The sequence below is a fragment of the Thalia democratica genome, chromosome 3, assembly GCF_965202585.1.
Source record: "Thalia democratica chromosome 3, ktThaDemo2.hap1.1, whole genome shotgun sequence".
Lineage (NCBI taxonomy): Eukaryota > Metazoa > Chordata > Thaliacea > Salpida > Salpidae > Thalia > Thalia democratica.
Genome location: NC_139167.1, coordinates 63,651,848 through 63,670,497, shown reverse-complemented (window position 1 = coordinate 63,670,497; position 18,650 = coordinate 63,651,848). Strand labels below are relative to the sequence as shown.

Sequence of the window (18,650 nt, the reverse complement as noted above, 5' to 3'; positions counted from 1 at the left end):
CACCATCAGGCAAACATTCAATTATAATTTAGAGATATTTTAATTATGTTGTAAAAGTCTAAACAATTTTTGGTAATTACCTAGGATGATGTCACTCCAATATCAAGCTAAAGTTATATTGTGTTTAACATCTTTTTGAACCACAATTTTAGGCTTAAAATCAATATTTTAAGCCTTATTTATATGATTGATCTAAAATAGTTAATTGGTTTTATTTTACAGTATAGGAATGTATATTAGTTATTGTATCATTTGCTTTATTTTAAAAATAAAAGAAATTAAATATATAAGTTTATCGGTTTATGATAAATAAATTTTATTTATGTATTTGTAAAATATATTTTTAAGTCTATAATTATGGTAAAAAACATTGAATATAATATAATTTCAGCTTAATATTGGCGCGACATCATCCTAAGTAATTACCCATTTTTATAGTGAAATTTTAATTTTTATAGGTTAAAGTACTTGAATAGATGTTTTTATTATAAATATAATTTTTTCCGGCTCTTTTAGTTTTAATTTATCTAAATTTAATACAGTATAATAAATAAAAATATATAATATTTTTCCATTACTACTTATATGTTTTTTTTTTCTAAGCATAAAAAGAATTTTGAACACAGAGTTTTTCGGCTAAATATTGCGTACTTAACTGGTAGTGCATACCTAAGTAATGCGTACTTAAGCGGGAAATTAAGAACAAAAAAATTGTGAACCCCCTTTGAAAAAAGTCTAGACACGCCCCTGGTAACAAATACTACTAATTTAATTTTTACTTTCTAAAGATATTGTCTCCGTTTATTTTTGGAAATGGGTAATAATAGCACGGCACACTTTATCACAAAGTGACTTTTTAGCACAGAAGTATTTTGTAAGGTCCTTTTTTGCTCGTATAACATTTGTTCTATCATATTCAAAACTATACTTATATTGAAAAACTTACTGCTAACATAAATCACAATTAGTTACTACTCTAGATTGTTTGTTTATTGTATTAATAGCAAATAACCTTTCAAAATTATAGAAAATTGAAGCTAATTTTTTGCAGTTTCATCATCTACCAAAAATTAATTTTCAAATCAAAAACTTACTCTACCTTGAAGGGCATAAATACTGTTTTTTTTTTAAATATAATATAAATTGTTTTATCTTTTTACCTAAACTAAATTGGGAAATAAATGTATGACTGTTCAAAATATAAATTTAATCATTTGTTAAAAAAAGATCCTAGCGAAACAAGTTCACTGGAATATATAAAATAACAAATTATACAGTGTCCTTCATTTATTACTTTTACATATGTTTCTGTGTGTTAAACGAGTCAACACACCTTAACTGAGCTTTGTAAAAAATTAATTATTATTTTGTATTTTTATTTTTAATGGACACATGTCCTACTTTAGCTTCTATTCGTTTCTTACAGTATTTATTTATTTACAAAGCTCAGTTAAAATTTGTTGACTCGTTTAACACACAGAAACATATGTCAGTGTAATAAAATGCTAGCTACTGTATAATTTTTTTATGAAATAAATGTATATCAAGTTTGATTTATCAAATTTAATGTATAAAGTTCCAATTTATTGACAACGTTTTTGAAATAGTTTTATTCTACTGAACAAGTTTTGTTCAACTTTAACGTTTTAAACATCAGTAAATATTTGAGCTTCCCTACTACATACCTTAAAAACTGATTTTATTAAACTTGGGATTGTGTGACAGAAAAATACTGATACACATATTATGTGACATTCAAAACAAACTTTAGCATGGTGTTTAAAGTAATTGAAAAACTTGTTTTATTACTAAGAGGAATTATCTAAAATCAACTATATCAACTTGCAAGTTAAGTTATAATATTTTAGAGCTACTCGATTATTATCAGAAGTATTACCTTATAACCTTAATTAAAAATATTTACTAGTTCATATTCAACTTTAATTACCATTTAGTCTCATTTAGAACAATTTTAAATTTGACGAGCTATGTTAGTAAATAAAAGTTTTTTCACAAACCAAAACACTTTTTTTAATTTTTAATTGTTGTATTTACAAAGACTTATTTCAATTTTAATCAAACGATTTTAAAGCAAAAAAAAAATTCTACAGGCTTAAATCATAAAAAAATCTATTTTAAATCAGATTCTAATTGAGCAGTGGGTTATAATTCTAGGAGCAAAAACCTAGCAGACAAATGATTTTTTTTTTTTTACTGTCATTAAAGTATTCAGCACTTAACATTTTCCAGCACAAACAATGATTCTTTAGTCCAAGCTGTTTTTAATAAAAATAGATATCTAAAAGATAATATTTGATAAATAGTTTATAAATACCTAAATTATATTTTAAAACTAAATTATTCTTTAATGTTTTTATCCCGATTAATTTAACTCGTTTACCATTTGGTATATTATTCAAATGAACTGCAGACAGTTAGTATTACACTTTGAACCCAGATTCAGAAACTCACATCAAATCAGTTTTTAACAGAAGCTAAACATTTTAATAGTCAAAATGTTTTAGACGAATTTTCTTATAACTTAAGTTTCACTGTTAAAAAAAAACCTTTCTAATTTTAACCCCGTTTAAAAAGTTTATGTATCCAAATATTACTGTAAAAATTATATATAAATGTTTACATTTTTACATTAGACAACATTTTAAAGATAACAATACTGTTTTACTTGATGTAACTTGAATACTGTTTTACTTAATGAAAATTATTAGCTTCGAACATCATATAATCTTTAAAGAGGGTCTATGTTAGTAATTTTTTTTAATCTAGGGATTGTAAAAATTATATATTTTACTCTTATTTTTCAACATCAGATAGGTTGAAAACCAAACGCATTTACAAACATTTCAACAACCATGAAACTGATAAAAAAGTTTCATTATTTTAGAAAGCAGAATCTATTTGTAAAAACATTTCTGTAGTTTATAAAGTTAATTACCTCAAACTTTAAATTGAAATCCTTATGAATTAATTAAAATCCCAAAATATTAATCAACACTATTAAGTAATAATTAGCGCTATACAAAAACTCAATCTAATTATGGCAACTACACTATCCATAAAATGCTTCATTATTTTAGATTGCTCAATCTTAATGTCAAAACTGTTTTGTAACCAAGAAATGAACCTCCTACATTGTTAACCTTTAACTTTGAGTGGGTAACCTTTAATGGTATAATTAACCAGAAACATCAATAAATACAAAAATACTTGATAATGATTATTATTTATAATTGTTCTTAATTACTAAAAATATATATATATAATACAAGTTTTAGTGTAATGTGTGTTTTCTTATTTTTTCTTTCAACTCAAACAACATTAACTCGCGTTTCAAAAAAAAATTCAATTTTAACTGGATGTCTCAACAACAAGCAAGAAACAAAAGACACACCTCAACTAAACGAGAGAGACATTCGAGAGAGAAATAGGAGAGAAGAGAACAAAAGGAGAGAAATAAATACACAAGAAAAATCTCTCGAAAATTTTTTTGAATCTTCACACGAAAATGCGCAAATTTTCCACGGATTTTTTTAGATTTTTTTTTCAGGAAAAAGCGCACCGAATTAAATTCATGAAAAAATTCAACTTTTTTAAACGAGAAAATGTCCCTCAAATAAACAGGAAAAGAAAAATTGTTAACAGCAAAAAGATTCAAAAGTAGGGGTAATTCGAAAAAATAGAAAGAATAGACGAATAATAACGAACTATATATATATATGTATTGAACACACACACACTAATTGGGACTTGTGCTTGTTTGGGGGTTTTCCCTTCAACGAAACTGTTTTCTAGTGTCTCTTGCTTTTTCCCTGCTTCTGGTTGCTCGACTGGTACTGAAGTTGCAGCGCCATCGGGTGGACCTTGAATCCGAACAAGCTGAAAATAATGATAAATAACATTAAAAATAAACATTATAATAAAAAAGTAGAAAAAGGTACTATTAGTAGTTCCCTATCAATTTCTTGGTATCTTAACAACTAGAAAAACCTTGAATCCGAACAAGCTGAAAATAATGATAAATAACATTAAAAATAAACATTATAATAAAAAAGTAGAAAAAGGTACTATTAGTAGTTCCCTATCAATTTCTTGGTATCTTAACAACTAGAAAAACTTTGAATCCGAACAAGCTATGAAAATGTTTTAATTATTTTTTAACCTATTGTTTTTATCATTATAAATAACATATGTTGTGAGAGTAATGTAATTAATATGATATAAATATAATTACTGAAATTGCAATGCCTTAGGGTAGACATTGAAACCGAACAAGATGTGGAAAATTGATATATTTATACTTAAATATTCTTAAAATAAATAATTAAATGTTCGGAATTGTACTTAATTGTGATATTCATTGATAAAAATTAATAAAAACCAACTAATTTAAGTTGTGGTAAGATTGACAATTATTGTTGTCTGTAAAATATTATCAAACAATGTATATATAAATTAAATTTGAAGCACTAGTATATTTTAGCCTTTAAAGCTAGTATCTTGAATCTGAGTTGAATCTGAGTTTGTTAGTTTAAACTAGAGGTCTCTATTTTGTGGAAAAGGAACAAATTTATTTTAGTTTTCTCAAAAAACTATTCAGCAAACTTAAAAAGCTCTCAATTAACTATTTTTTAATGACTTTTAATAGTTTTTTTTTCAGAACTATTTACTTAATGCACTAAAAAGATATTTGAGCGAAACTTAGTTTGATAAATAAATTTATGAGAAAACTAAAACTTGCTTTTATTATTTATTGATTATGTATAAGTTGATTAAATACTAATGCTTAGTAGGTAGAAACGCTATTTATTACTTTATACATTTATTTATAATGCCTAATACACATAACTTACAACTCTCAAACCAGTATATTTGATACCATCCAAAGGGTTAAATGTACTCAGAATTACGATGACTAGTATTTTTGAAACTAAAACTCTTTATAAATACCATTTCAAGTATTTATTTTGAAGTATTTTTTCTTTAAAGATTGACTTTAACTTTACAATGTACAGCAAAGTTATTTACCTAAAGTAAAGGACTACAAACTTAATTCACATAACTAGAAATTTATTTTGTCAAGGATCTAATTTTAAAAGTACTTCATAGAGTAAAAATCAGAAAAGAGTGGTATAAAACTTTTAAATTAAAAAAACCGTATCTGTTTAAAAGGTATAAAAATTAATGTTAGAAATAAATTATATAAAATTACTATTTATAAAACTTAGAGCTTTAAAACGTATAAAAATAAACATTTTACTTTTTTTTAAGGAAATGTTAATAGAAGTTTTAAAGTTTTATTTAGACTTGATTATAAAAATTAAAAGCAATTATGAATTCTAAAATATAAAAAGCTCTTAAATCTATATTGTACTTAGTATGTAGGTAAAACTGCATTAAAAATGTTCATTAAAATGTATAATTATATTATTCAGATTTTATGTAAAACCCATTATCCTATCAAATATAATTATCATCATCTCAAGTTAGTAAAATTCACTAAAAGTTACTCCAGTATAGAGTTCAAGTAATTAGATAATGTAATGGTAAATTAATAACTTATAAGCACTTAAGTAAAACTTTATATCAAGTTTTTGTTTTAAGAAAACAATTAAATAAAATTACTGATCGTATTCATTTAATCATGAATTGTTAAACTAAACAGATTGTTTGAATACTTCTTTTAATATCAGGAAACCTTGTTTTAAGCATAAAAAACATATGTATAAATTTATTTATTCAGTTAACTTTTATAACAACAGTTGCATACAATATGTGTTTCAAATGCTGTAGGCGTTTATTTATATTTAAACTGCAATTAATTTCATGCATTGTCATTACTTTATATGTCTTACACGTTAATAAATAATAAATTTTAAACTATAATATTACACATAGGTAGTTTTGTTAAAATTATTTGTTTTATACGCACATGTTTTTAATTAATAAGTATTCATTTTGATTCGATTTTTATTGATTGAATAGTTGAAAAGCTTTAAACTATAAACACTTTTATTTTCAAACAACTTTTTTATTTTTGCAATTACATACAAATTATGTTTAACGAGCTTAAAATAATTAAGCAATATTAAAATACGATTGTATATCAAAACATCAAAAAGACTTTAGTAAGCAGACTAAATAAAAATTTATTGTAAATATTATAATTACAGTTTAACTTTGACTTCAAATGTGTACAAATTGAACTTTTAATGGAAACTAAACTGAGATAGATTGAATACTTTTCAATGTAAGTTATCAGTATAATTACCTTATTAATCTAAATAATTATTAAGGTTACACTGACCAGTCACCTTAAAGCTATTTCAAACACCAGTTTAACACCAATGGATTTGTTCTTATAATACTACAAACTTTCAGTTTTTAATTTTCTTCTTATTTAGTAAACATAAAATTCTACAATAAATTATATATACCGTCCTAAATCTTATTTTAACCCAGGACAAAAAAAATTACCCTAGAAATAAAATCAAATTCTTTATTACATCAACTTTAAATTGCTTATACTGACTCCCTGTTTTACCAATAAAATTCAACGCTTTTCCCTAAACTTTGGCTTATAAAAAAAATCATTACATATTATAGAAGAAAGGTATCGGATTCATTATTAAAGGTATTTAAGATCACTGCGTTTGGCTATTTGATACTAAGCCCTAATGTACAACAAAGGTGGTTACTTTTGTTTACATATTAATATCTAACCGTGGCACAAACGTTTGAGATGGTATCTCTGGCCTCCTAATAAACTATTAGCCAACAAATACTTACCAAATAAAATGCTCACTCTGGAACAATATGAAATAAACTTCTTTGTCAAATTTATATTTTATAACTGTTTATTTCTAACCGTGGCACGAAGGTCTGAGATGGTCTCTTGGGATGGACCATAAATAGCATGATAAATATTAAAAAAATATTAATTAACCAAATATTAAATACAAACCAGGGACAAAGGTGTTAGATGGTTACTTGGGCCTCATAATAAACTATCATCCAATAAAATAAATATTAAACCAAAAAAATCAATAAATTTCTAACCGTGGCACGAAGGTCTGGGATGGTCTCTTGGGCCTGTACTCGGGGTGGACCATGAAGAGCATGTGGGGAAACCCCGTTCCGAAGTAGGCGCCGTCGGTGTGATGGTGCCTCGAAGATTTGGGGTTGTACACGTCCTGGCAGCGGGGACAGTACAGTTTCACCATCGCTTCTCCGGGTACGTCTGAGAGTCCTGGAAAATTCAATATATTTAAGCTAAAACTGATAAATAAAATTAATCCTGTTTAGAGAAACAAATAGGTGAATATTTGTAAATTGTATTGTCAGTAAACATATGTAAAATATATGTTAAGTAGGATTATTATATTAGATGGAGACAGTACAGTTTCACCATGGCTTCACCTGGCACGTCTGATAAGCCTGTGTTGGAAATCATTATAGAGGTAAAAAACTATAGAGGTAAAAAAAAAGTTTATTGTAGTATATGGTATTATCCGGACACGTCTGAGAGTCCTGTTAAGATTTAGGAACATTTTATGATACTGTTTAAACTTCATATTATTTATTATTTAATACTTTTATTTTTTAATATTTAATGGCAGCGGGTATATTTGATATATTTAATGATATATTTTTTTTTATATTTAACATTAATTGTACAGTGTCACCATCGCTTCACCTGGTACGTCTGAGAGACCTGTTTAGAGGAATAAATAGGTCAATTCTTGTGAATGTCTGTTAAAACAAATAGGTGTGTTCTCAGTAAAGAATATATACTATATACAATGCATTTGTTACGCAGTATGTATGTGTGTATTTAGTGTTTATATATTTTTAGTACAGTTTCACCACGGCTTCTCCGGGATATCTGAGAGACCTGAATTTAAATATATAGGTGTAAAAATATTAATCATTAAATAAAACAAAAAAAAGGCAGCAACCCTGCCTACATAATCAAAACATGTATTTCAAAAGAACAAAAACCACTAAATAATAACAAAAAAATATAACAAAATAAATCCAAAAACAAGAACAAACAAAGCAAAATTAAGTTAACTTGTACATAAGTTGTTTTTAAAATAGGCTTACCAAAATTATTCGTTTTACTTGAAACGTCACAATGTATTTTTTGTGTGATTCTTTAAAAATCTTACTTTGTTCTTTATTTCGTTCTGAGGAGATGCATAAAGCATCGAAACTAAGTAAACGATTTGAATACTAGTTGTTTTTTTATATTACAAATAGGTGTAAAAATATATACGTATGGTACATTTTAGGAAATATGTTTAGAAACTTGTGAGTAAATGTTGGAAATATAAAATACGTTATACCAATGGATAACGAAGATTTATAACAAATTAAAGACTGATGATGGCTGTATAGTGGAGTACTGGTATATTGCCTGGTATTCTTAAATTTTTTTTAAATAGAGAAAATGTGTAGTGTTGCCAGTATTAAAATTTTTTTACATAAATTTAAGTCACATACAAAAGTTACCAATCACAATAAAAAAGTTGTTGAACAAATGATTTATCAAATTTTCTCAAGAATAAAGAAGTATTTTGTACCCGGGCAAATTTACTTTTACTAAATACTTAATCCATTCAACTCATTCATAAAATAAAACATTCATTCACGAAAACAAACATTGAATATTCATAGAGTTTAAACTTTTAGCTTGCATATTTAGAAATATTAGTGTAGTAGGGTGCTTTTAAAAATGCGATCACTGTTCAAATAGAGACTTTGTTTAAATTGTAGGCTTATTCAGTTCACTAATTGAAACTTATTTTTAAATGTAAGATTGTTAACTACAAATTATGACAACGATTTACTGGAGACTTATATAAAAACATTATAAAATATAATTACTTAATTAAATGTAGAATTAAGTCATTTACTCTTATTTCAAATGAATTAGTTTGTGATGTTTTTAAGTTAAAGGCAAATTACGTTAAAAACAATTTATTTTCAGCTTGAAGTACTGTGATTAAATAAACAACAAATTATAAAACCCACTACTGCCACTAAACAGCCAATCAAATAAAAGATTTTTTTTTACTCATTTGTAATTATTTGACAGCCATATTAAAAAGGAAATAGGAAGTTAATTTGAATATATTGCCATTATTATTGCGACTACTTTCTAATTATTAATTTAACTTTAAAAACACAACTAAATGTTCTGCATAAAATATTGATTACTAGTTTGTACTTAATTGACTTATTAGTAAAAAGTAACAGGAACTTAAATTAAATATATTGCTTTTATTGTGAATATTCAAAAATCATTATGATTTAAGACTGTTTCAAATTGCAATTAGTTAGATTGCAAAAAACTATTTCAATCATATTCATTTGTACTTATTTGACTTTAACTCTACAAAAAAAAGGAGGAAATAGGAACTTGATTAGAATATATTATTATCACAAACATTGACAAAATATAACCATATTCAAGACTGAATCAAAATACAATAATTGCACCACATTTATTCAATTACAATTACACTTGATCTTTCTAATTTGATGTATTTGAAACAATTTTAAATAAACATTATTCACGGGTGCCTTATATCACAAGAGATACTTGACATTTCAACAAGTAATCAACAATTTGCTGCATTCGAATTATTCATTCAAAAACTTTACACAAAGCTGTTGCAATCAAGCCCCTTTTATAAAACCTTAAAATATACATTAGAGAATAAATAATTACTAATTGTCTATTATACTTCAATCAAAATTTTGCTGCAGTTATGTCAATTTTAACATAATGTCACAACAAATTGATCATGTAAAAATTTTAAATTGTTGCAAAATTAATACGCAATCAAGCCCTTTTAGTCAATTCTTTAATATATATTTTTTTTAATGAATAATTAACAATTATTTATTATAGTTCAATCAAAGTTTGCCTGCACTTATGTCAATTTTATTTAAATTAAAGTTTTGCAAAAAATACAATCAAAAAGCTTAAATGAACCTAAATGAACTTGTGAGTACTTAAAGAATACTTTTGATGAGTATTTGATTTTATTTCAAATACATAACATTATAAAAAAATTGAGGTTATTAAAGTTTGAAAAATAAGGTTATAGATTAGATAAATAAAATTAAAACTTTATTGGTAAGTTTTACCATCTGGTAAAAAAATTCAACTTTTTTTTTATGACAATGTTAAAACTAATTGATGTTTTAATGGAAATAATAAAACAATTAAGTCATTATATTAAAAAAAATTAAAGACTAATTAATTTTATCACTTAATGATTTTACAGCAAAATAGGACATTAGCTCTATACACATTAACCCTAATTTTTTAGACAATACATTAGCTTAATTTAAGACAGAATATCAGTTTTTTGGAAACATAGAGCTTTATTGTACTTTAAGATTAGGTTAATCAGTTAATTGCACAATTTACAGACAGTTTATTGGAACAAAATAATAACATAACTTTCTAAATCTTAAAGTAAGTGAATAAAATACTTCCCTATACTTTCTAAACTGGCGAATACAAACATACTCTAATTGCTTTTAAAACATTTTGAAATTAAACCTGTTGACAGCAGAATTTAATTTCCAACGCTTTTAATTAGTAAAATGATTTTAATATTTTTTGGAGACTGTTTGTTAACTTAAATACGCAAAAGATAAAAGATAAAGTGTAAAAGAGGTTTTATATTAGCAAAAAGCTTACTTAGAGATACTTTGTGATTAAAAAGTTTTATATTTTATAGCAATTTTTGTTTATATTCATACCAATATAAACACTGCATAATGTGATAGAAATATCATAATTATATTATTCTTGTTGGATGGAGTATTGGAAAATATACACTTATTACTAAAACAAATAGAAATAAGGATATATAGTGAGCAGAATTTTTTACAAGAACTATTCTCAGTTATACATATAGACGAAACATGTATAAATTATTAATTGCTTAAAATTGAACCTACTTAGCAATTATGAATTATTTAAAACAAAACCAATTTGAAGCTATATGTTTGCAAATTGCTTGGTAAACGCGATTTGGTCAAAACTCAATTTCCTACCAAGCGCATCTAATTTTGGTGAGGTTGAAAATTTAAAGTTATGCCTAATATAACACGACCAAAAATTTTGTATATGGATTTTTTCTCCATTTCAGAACGAAATGAAAATAGTATAAAAATTGTTAAAGGAAGTTAAACTAGTGAAATGAACTTTTTATAAATAATTCAATAAGTTGGTAGCAAAGGTCTCATAACATTTTAACCTTTAACTTTCACTATAAGCTTTACTTACTCACTTACTTGCTGTTACTCACTTAAAAGTATTATATCTAGGCAATTCGAAATCGGAACTTTTTGCAAAAGTATGATTACAATAATTAGTACAAAATGATTTACATTAATAAAATATTCTAGATACTTAACAAATTAGATTGTAGTAATTTACAAACTTAAGTTTTGAAGTAAGTAAACAAATACTTAGTGTTAAGGTATTTACAGTGATGTTACCTTGTAAAACGCCATATGAGTCATTTTAACTAAAAGGCAAATAATTTTGAAAGTAAACAATTACCTATACGGTTGGCTGCTTATTTTTATTATGTAACAAAAAGCATTTACTGATTTCTAATAATTTGAGAACCTTTTAGATGTTTTCAGAAACTTTTTTTAAGAATGATTTATAACTAATTAAAAGCTTTTCGGATTTCTTTAATGCATTAATAAAACACACATATTGTATAGGATTATAATATTCGTATAAAAGAAAATACAGTTTGTTGTTGATTAACCTCCGTTCGTTTTTCATTGAAATAAATAAAACATAGAAAATATATTAGAGATAACGTTTAATAATAATATTTAAATTCTATACACTATTGAGTATCTTTGAAAATTTTGTATACAAGTTAGGTGTTAGTTAAAAAAACTTCTTTTAAATTTTTTATAAGTTGGGTATTAACAAACAAATAATTATTTTAAATATAGTTAAGTTAATATAAATAATTAATAATACTTACCAATAGGAAGCATTGGTTGATTTTCGCAGTAGACTCTTGAGCAATGTCCAAAATCGCCAGTTTCGTACTTTTCAAGCTGTAAAAATAATCAAAATTAATTAAAATTAATTATCAGTTATAAATTTTAAATTTTATTAACAATACAATGTTTAACTCGCTTGAAACTAGTCAAACGAGATCTTAAGTTGCATAATATAAGATTCTATTTGAATAAGATTTCATTCAACTGAAGATCTCGTTTGACTAGTTTCAAACGACTTAAACATTGTATTGTTAATAAATTTTAAATTTATAACTGACCATTCTCCTTGTATTTAAGTTGAAAACTTTGATTGCCATCTTTTAAGTTTAAAGTACACAACATACAATTATTACTACTTAATCAACTTATATGGTTCCATTTTACCATAATACCATCATACTACTTAAGATGTTTAAAATAATAAAAACTTTAGGTAAATTTATTTATACAATAGTAATACAGTTAAGTTCATATTTTTTATCTAACAATATTATTCTAATGTTATTTAAGATAGTCCTTTAGTAGCTTTTAAATCCTCGTGAACAAAATCGTACTAAACAGCTTGTTATATCTTTATCCCTCAGCTAAGTATAAAAAATCAAAGTTGTTTAAAAAAATATTTTTCAAGTAAAAATAAAAATTTGTTTTATAAACTGATTGTGATATAATTTTAAGCGCTTTAAGCTACCAAGCGTAAAACAAAATAAATATCTCAATCAGAATTTAAAAGATAAAAACATACTAATAAATGATTTTCAATCTTTAAATATTTCACATTTTAAACATAAATAATTAATTACTGCATGTGATTTTAGTGAGCTGTTTTTTATAAAATTTTAAATTTATTTGACGAAAATTTTAAAGTTTTTCTGATAGAAACAAAGGATAAGCTGTTCAGAAATTTACATAATTACGAACGTTTTACATATCAGTTAGGAAATTTTTCAATCAAAATTAACAAATTAAAAGTGTTTTAAAAAACTATTTTCGTTTTTCAACTAAAAGAGTTTCAGTTTTATCTACGAAATTTTTGAATATATCACTTTTAATTTTAATGTTTTAAAACTTCAAAAAATCTAGCTTTAATATTTTTACACTGAGTAGTAAACTTTTTTTCACTTTTGCTTCTATTTTTTTTATAAAAACACATTTTCTTTTATGTAGATTTGTTTTATAGTTAAACTATATAAAATTTGAAATGTTTGACTAACTAGTTTGTATTCATATTATTTATTCATTTTTATTACTAATAAAATAAGTTAGTTACTAATTTTTATTTGTATTTAGTATTTTTTTCAAATAAAATCAATTAGGTATATACACAAGCCTTAAGCATAATGTCTCAGGTAGAATAACTAAATTATATAAAAACAATAAAATTTTATGTTTTATCGGAAGAAACTAAAAGTAGTAATTTAATAAAAAAATTAAAATTCGATTTCTTCAACATCTTTTTAGCAATAATAATCAAAATTTACAAACAAAATATCAATATAGTTCTCCATAAACAAAAATAATACAGAGTTTATTCAGACTTTGCTTTAAAAAGAAGGAATCAGGGGCGTCGCGTGGGGTGTTGCACTGCCGCAACTGCACCACCTGGAAATTTTGTAAGGAAAAAATTAAGTATCTATAATATTTTCGTTATTTTTTAGAACGAAATCTCTTTTAAAACTCCAATTTAGAAAACGACCATTTTGCCCACTTCACTGCCGCAAACTCTTAGCTGACTGCCGCAAATAAACTCAAAAAAGCAAAATTTCTTCAAGAATTACCGCATAATCAATATCTTGCGGTAAGTAAGCTAAGTTAAAAATTCCCTAAAACAGGACATGCTTAAGTATTGCAGTTAAATTAAAACTGTATAAAATAAGTTCAGTAAAATAATTCTAAAGTATATGTTAAGGGCATAAAAGGGGGGTAAAACACTTTTTTTTAAACGCTGTTTTAGTTTGTGCCTCCTGTAAGGAACCTTTTGTTGCCTTCGACTTTGATCGGCTATATCTAAAAAAGTATTTTGAATTTTTAAAATATGTAAAAAGCATCTTGTAGCTTAGTAAAACTTCATAAAATAAGATCAAATTGTGAAGAAAGTGTTTCATCCTCCCAATGCCCTTAAAAGAAAAGCTTATCTTCAGGTGTAGCAAAAGTTCAGTTGTTTTCAAACTTGATAGTAAAAATATATTAAAAAAAAATCTTCATGTCCTTAAAGTTATTGATAAAATGAAACTCTTTGTTTTTAAAATTATTTTAATCTTCTTTTTAGCTATACTCAGGATTGCCACACACTCAGGGTACTCAGTGAAACTTAATGATATTTTAAGTTCTAAAAAATCTCAGGGAAACTCAGGGTATTTCGATTTTTTCTCAAAAACACATGGTGACTCAGGGCATTTCAAGGTCACTCAGGACAGTTTTTTTTGACTCAAAGAGTGGCAACCTTGCTTTTATTTAAATTTTTTTTTAATATTGAAATTGTTTTTTGGTTTACTCTGTATAGTTAGAACAGTATATAAATTTAACAGTTATTGTTGGCAAAATATTTTACTGTTTATAAATCCTGTTTTCCTTTAGAACTTATAGAAACAGTGAAGAAGTGTAATCCTGTAGTTGAATGTAAACAGTTAGAAAGAGAACTGAAAATATTTTATTCACATGCATCAGGATGATTTAGTGAAAATACTTTTATATCTTGAAGAACATAACCTGACTAAAATATTTAACGAAACTACAAAATTTCTTAGAACTTTGATAACTATTCCCATGAATAGTGTAGACGCTGAAAGAACATTTTCATCTTTGAAAAGGATAAAAACATTTTTGAGAAACACCATGGGTCAGTCAAGATTAAATTCTTTGAGTGTAATTTCGATTGGTAGGGACTTACTTAAAAACTGTACTAGTTTAAAAGAAGAGGTGATGGAGAAATTTATCAGCCAAAAGGAGAGAAGAATGAATTTTAGTTACAAAGGTGAAAAGTAAGAGTCTAAGTATTTATGTTTGCAAAGTTAGACTTTAGATTTAATTTTATAGGTAGACATTCAGTAGTAACTATTTTCTGTACTAAGCAAGTTTAGTTTTTCTTTAAACAGTTGTAATTTGTACATAAATTTTTCTTTGTTTGTAGACTTTTTAATTTACTTGCCTTGCTTCATTATGCATTCCTTTTTTTGTTTAGGTAAAAATAAGTAAAAGTATTATTTTTGGTTTGGTATTTAATCCAATATTTTTCAAGTAAAGTTGAAGCTTAAATTAAATATTATTATAGTTGCTGTGTTTTTTATTATAATATAAGTTTCTTATATCTAAATTGTAAGCTACTTTTAGTTTTAACTTTAGAGCCTTTGTAAAACTTAATATTATTTAGTTTGCTTGTTTTACTTTTGAGTTTTTTACTTATTTAAACTTTTTTTTTTAATCATAAATGAGTTTTAAATTTCTTTACTGAGTAATGTAAGTTGTTCTTTAAAAAAAATTTCAATTTCTACACAACATTTTATTTGTTTGTAGACTTTTTAATTTACTTACCAAGTATAATTAGACTTTTTTAATATTAAATATTAGTAAAACAATTATTAATAGTTTGATACTTAATTAATCCAATATTTTTAAACTAAAGTTGAGGCTAAAAAAATATTATTGCAGTTGCTGTATTTTCTTATTATAATATTAATCTGTTTAATCTAAATTGTAAATTAGAGACTTCGTAAAATTTTATATTTATGAGCTTGTTTATTTTACTTTTGTGTTTTTAACTTAGTAGTCAAGCTGTTTTTTTTTTGTAAACATAAAAATTTTAATTAGTTATAAGTTGATACTCGTTTATTTTTTTCATTATTCATCAGTAAATAAACAATTATTTTCTACTGAGTTTTAATAAATTTTACTTAAAATAAACTTGCAGTTTGTACATAACATTTTTTTGTTTGTTTGTAGACTTTTTAATGTTCTTGCCAAGTCTAATAAGACATTTCATTTTTTTTTGTTAAGTTAAATATTAGTAAAATAACCATTCTTAGTATTTTAATCAAATATTTTTTAAATTAAGTTGAGGCAAAAGAAAAACTATTAAAGTTGCTGTGTTTTTCAATATAATAAAAATTTGTTTTGTCCAATTTTTTTTCTACTGTTAGTTTAAATTTTAAAGCCTTCTTAAAAATTAATACTCATAAGTAAGCTAACATTATTTGAGTCTTGTAAATTACTTAGAATTATTTTTTTTCTTATATTTACTTAAAATTTCAAAGTATTTACCTTTTTTTTTAAAGTTATTTTCTTACATAATTATTTCTAAACAAAATTTCTCAGGTTACATTAGCAATTTAATGTAATTGTTGTAGAAAAAAGTCTTTATTTAAGATAAAAAAGAGTTTTAAAGTAGGGTTTTTTTTTTCTAAATTCTGCACCATCTAAAAAAAATACCACGCGACGCCACTGGAAGGAATTAATATATACAACAACATCTATTTCATTGCCAACTAAGAAAATTAAAGTTTTAAAATAACCTATGAAATAGATATAACTATTAAAATATTCAATTTATGTTTTTATACAAATAAACTTAATATAAAATATAGTATGACCTAAGTGCTGCAATAGTACGATTAAAAGTAGAAAAATATTTTTCAATATACATAAATAAAACTTAACTAGTTACTATGCAATCAGAAAACTAGTAACTAAGTTTTTGTTAAAACTTTCATTGTATCATTAAAAAGTTTTAGCGTCATTCACAAATATAAAAACCATACTATGGAATTCATATACATAGAGCAACTGTATTATTTTTTGTACTTTTTACACATTTACACTACACTGTTTAATGTGGCATTAAATTTTCATTAAGCAAAAGGATTCTTGATGATCATGGTTTAAGTTTCTAAAGAATATTATTTGTAACGTTTCATAAAAACCTTGTTTTCTTTTATCGTGTGTATACATACTAAGATAACTTTGTTATTCACGCAATATTTTGCTTGATAAAATCTACCTTATAATTCAAAATTTGTTAGTTAGTAATGTTAAACCTATGTTGTTACAGTTTAGTTTATAACGCTATAAACTCAAAACTTTTAAACAAAATCAATTATAGTTTACTTATTCAACCCAAGTTTTGATATAAACGTTTAATCAAAGACTGAGTTATTATATATTAAAAGGCTTACTTAAATTAAAGTAAATCAATATACTTATCTAATTTTTTTCTAACTTAAAAAAATAAGTCTAAGTTTTTTAGTACAAATTTTGATAACATTTATCAATTAGAGCGGTGTAATCAAAACGAATGATCATAATAATGTCATATTTAGGTCAGTTTAAGAGAAATAAAATTATAAAAAAATTCAATTTCTTTTTAGTTATACTAAGTTTCAAAAGCAAGTTGTAAAGAATTTATTATCGGAACTTATTTTACTTTAAGTAAACATGTGTTTCCTTAAACCCTTTTGATTGTTTCTCTTTTTTTACGTTCATATTTAGTAGAGAATTTATAATACTTTTAATTGAAAAGTCGAGAATAGTTTATTTATGTATGTTTATAAATTTTAGCTAATACTTAATTACAAAAGTGAAAGTTTGTATTGATTTCAATATGGCATTCTGCTAAAGAACTAGTTTTAACTTTGATACCTGTTTAATTGAGTAGAGAGTTAATATATGTTAATAGTTTAAATCATTTTTTTAAGCACTGTTATATTTTAGAAAAAATCATAAAATTCCTTTTATCAAAAACTTTAAAAAGTACATTTTGTTAGCTAGGTAATATTTATATTATTACATTAATAATTTGTAAAAAACATCTATGATTAAAATATAAAATTTTTACCACTTTAGTTTTTATAAATTAATTTAGTCATAATATTGTGACTTTAAAATAGTTAAATAATTTTTTTTTTATTAAAACGTCAACCTTACTAGAATAAATTGATAAAGTACAAAATTTTACGACTTAAATATATTAAATACGTCATAAATAATTTTAAAGTACAAATGCTTTAAAATTTTATTCTGCATTTGTTGCGCAAATTTAGTAAATAGTGCTTTTTTATTGGAATAAGTACTTAAAAGCGTAAGACTTATCAAAAAAACTGTAAACATATTCTTTTTACTTTTAAAGGTTGAAAAAAGGTCGCTAAATGTTAATTTTATTTTCATAAGTAAACTAAGTTCCATTCGAAATAAATTTAACTGTTTATCATATAATATCCTGCATTTGAAAATAAATTTTTGTCTTATACTTCTGACACAAAAAAAGTTTAACAATGTAAGATCAATTTTTGTTAAAAACAAAAATAACATTTAATGAAAAAAAAAAACGAAAATTCTCACCATAGGTGGCTTTTAAAATTTATCAAACTTTAAAATATACATGCTAATTACTAGAATAAAAATGTTCAAATTGTTCTGTTTCATTTAAATGAACTAACAAGTACCCTACATATCTTCTTAGTGCAATATCTTGAGCTTTTAAATAAATTTACATTTAATTAAAATCGTTTAAAAAGGTTTACTGAACTTAGTTTACATTAAAAAAACTTTACAACAGATTAATAAAGTTATTTATTTATTTCGAAATA

At 24.3% G+C, this 18,650-nt stretch overlaps 1 protein-coding gene across 1 annotated transcript; it reads right to left on the bottom strand.

Moving 5' to 3' along the window:
* Positions 1–3,349: 3,349 nt before the first annotated feature.
* Positions 3,350–12,392, bottom strand: LOC145832484 (casein kinase II subunit beta-like). Its single transcript, XM_082939801.1, has 4 exons — positions 12,354–12,392; positions 12,054–12,129; positions 7,078–7,267; positions 3,350–3,897 (listed from the first exon to the last, which is right to left on the bottom strand). Exons 1-4 carry the CDS (start codon positions 12,390–12,392, stop codon positions 3,810–3,812), a joined length of 393 nt encoding a protein of 130 aa, XP_082795927.1. The 3' UTR covers positions 3,350–3,809.
* Between the last annotated feature and the right edge of the window lie 6,258 nt (positions 12,393–18,650).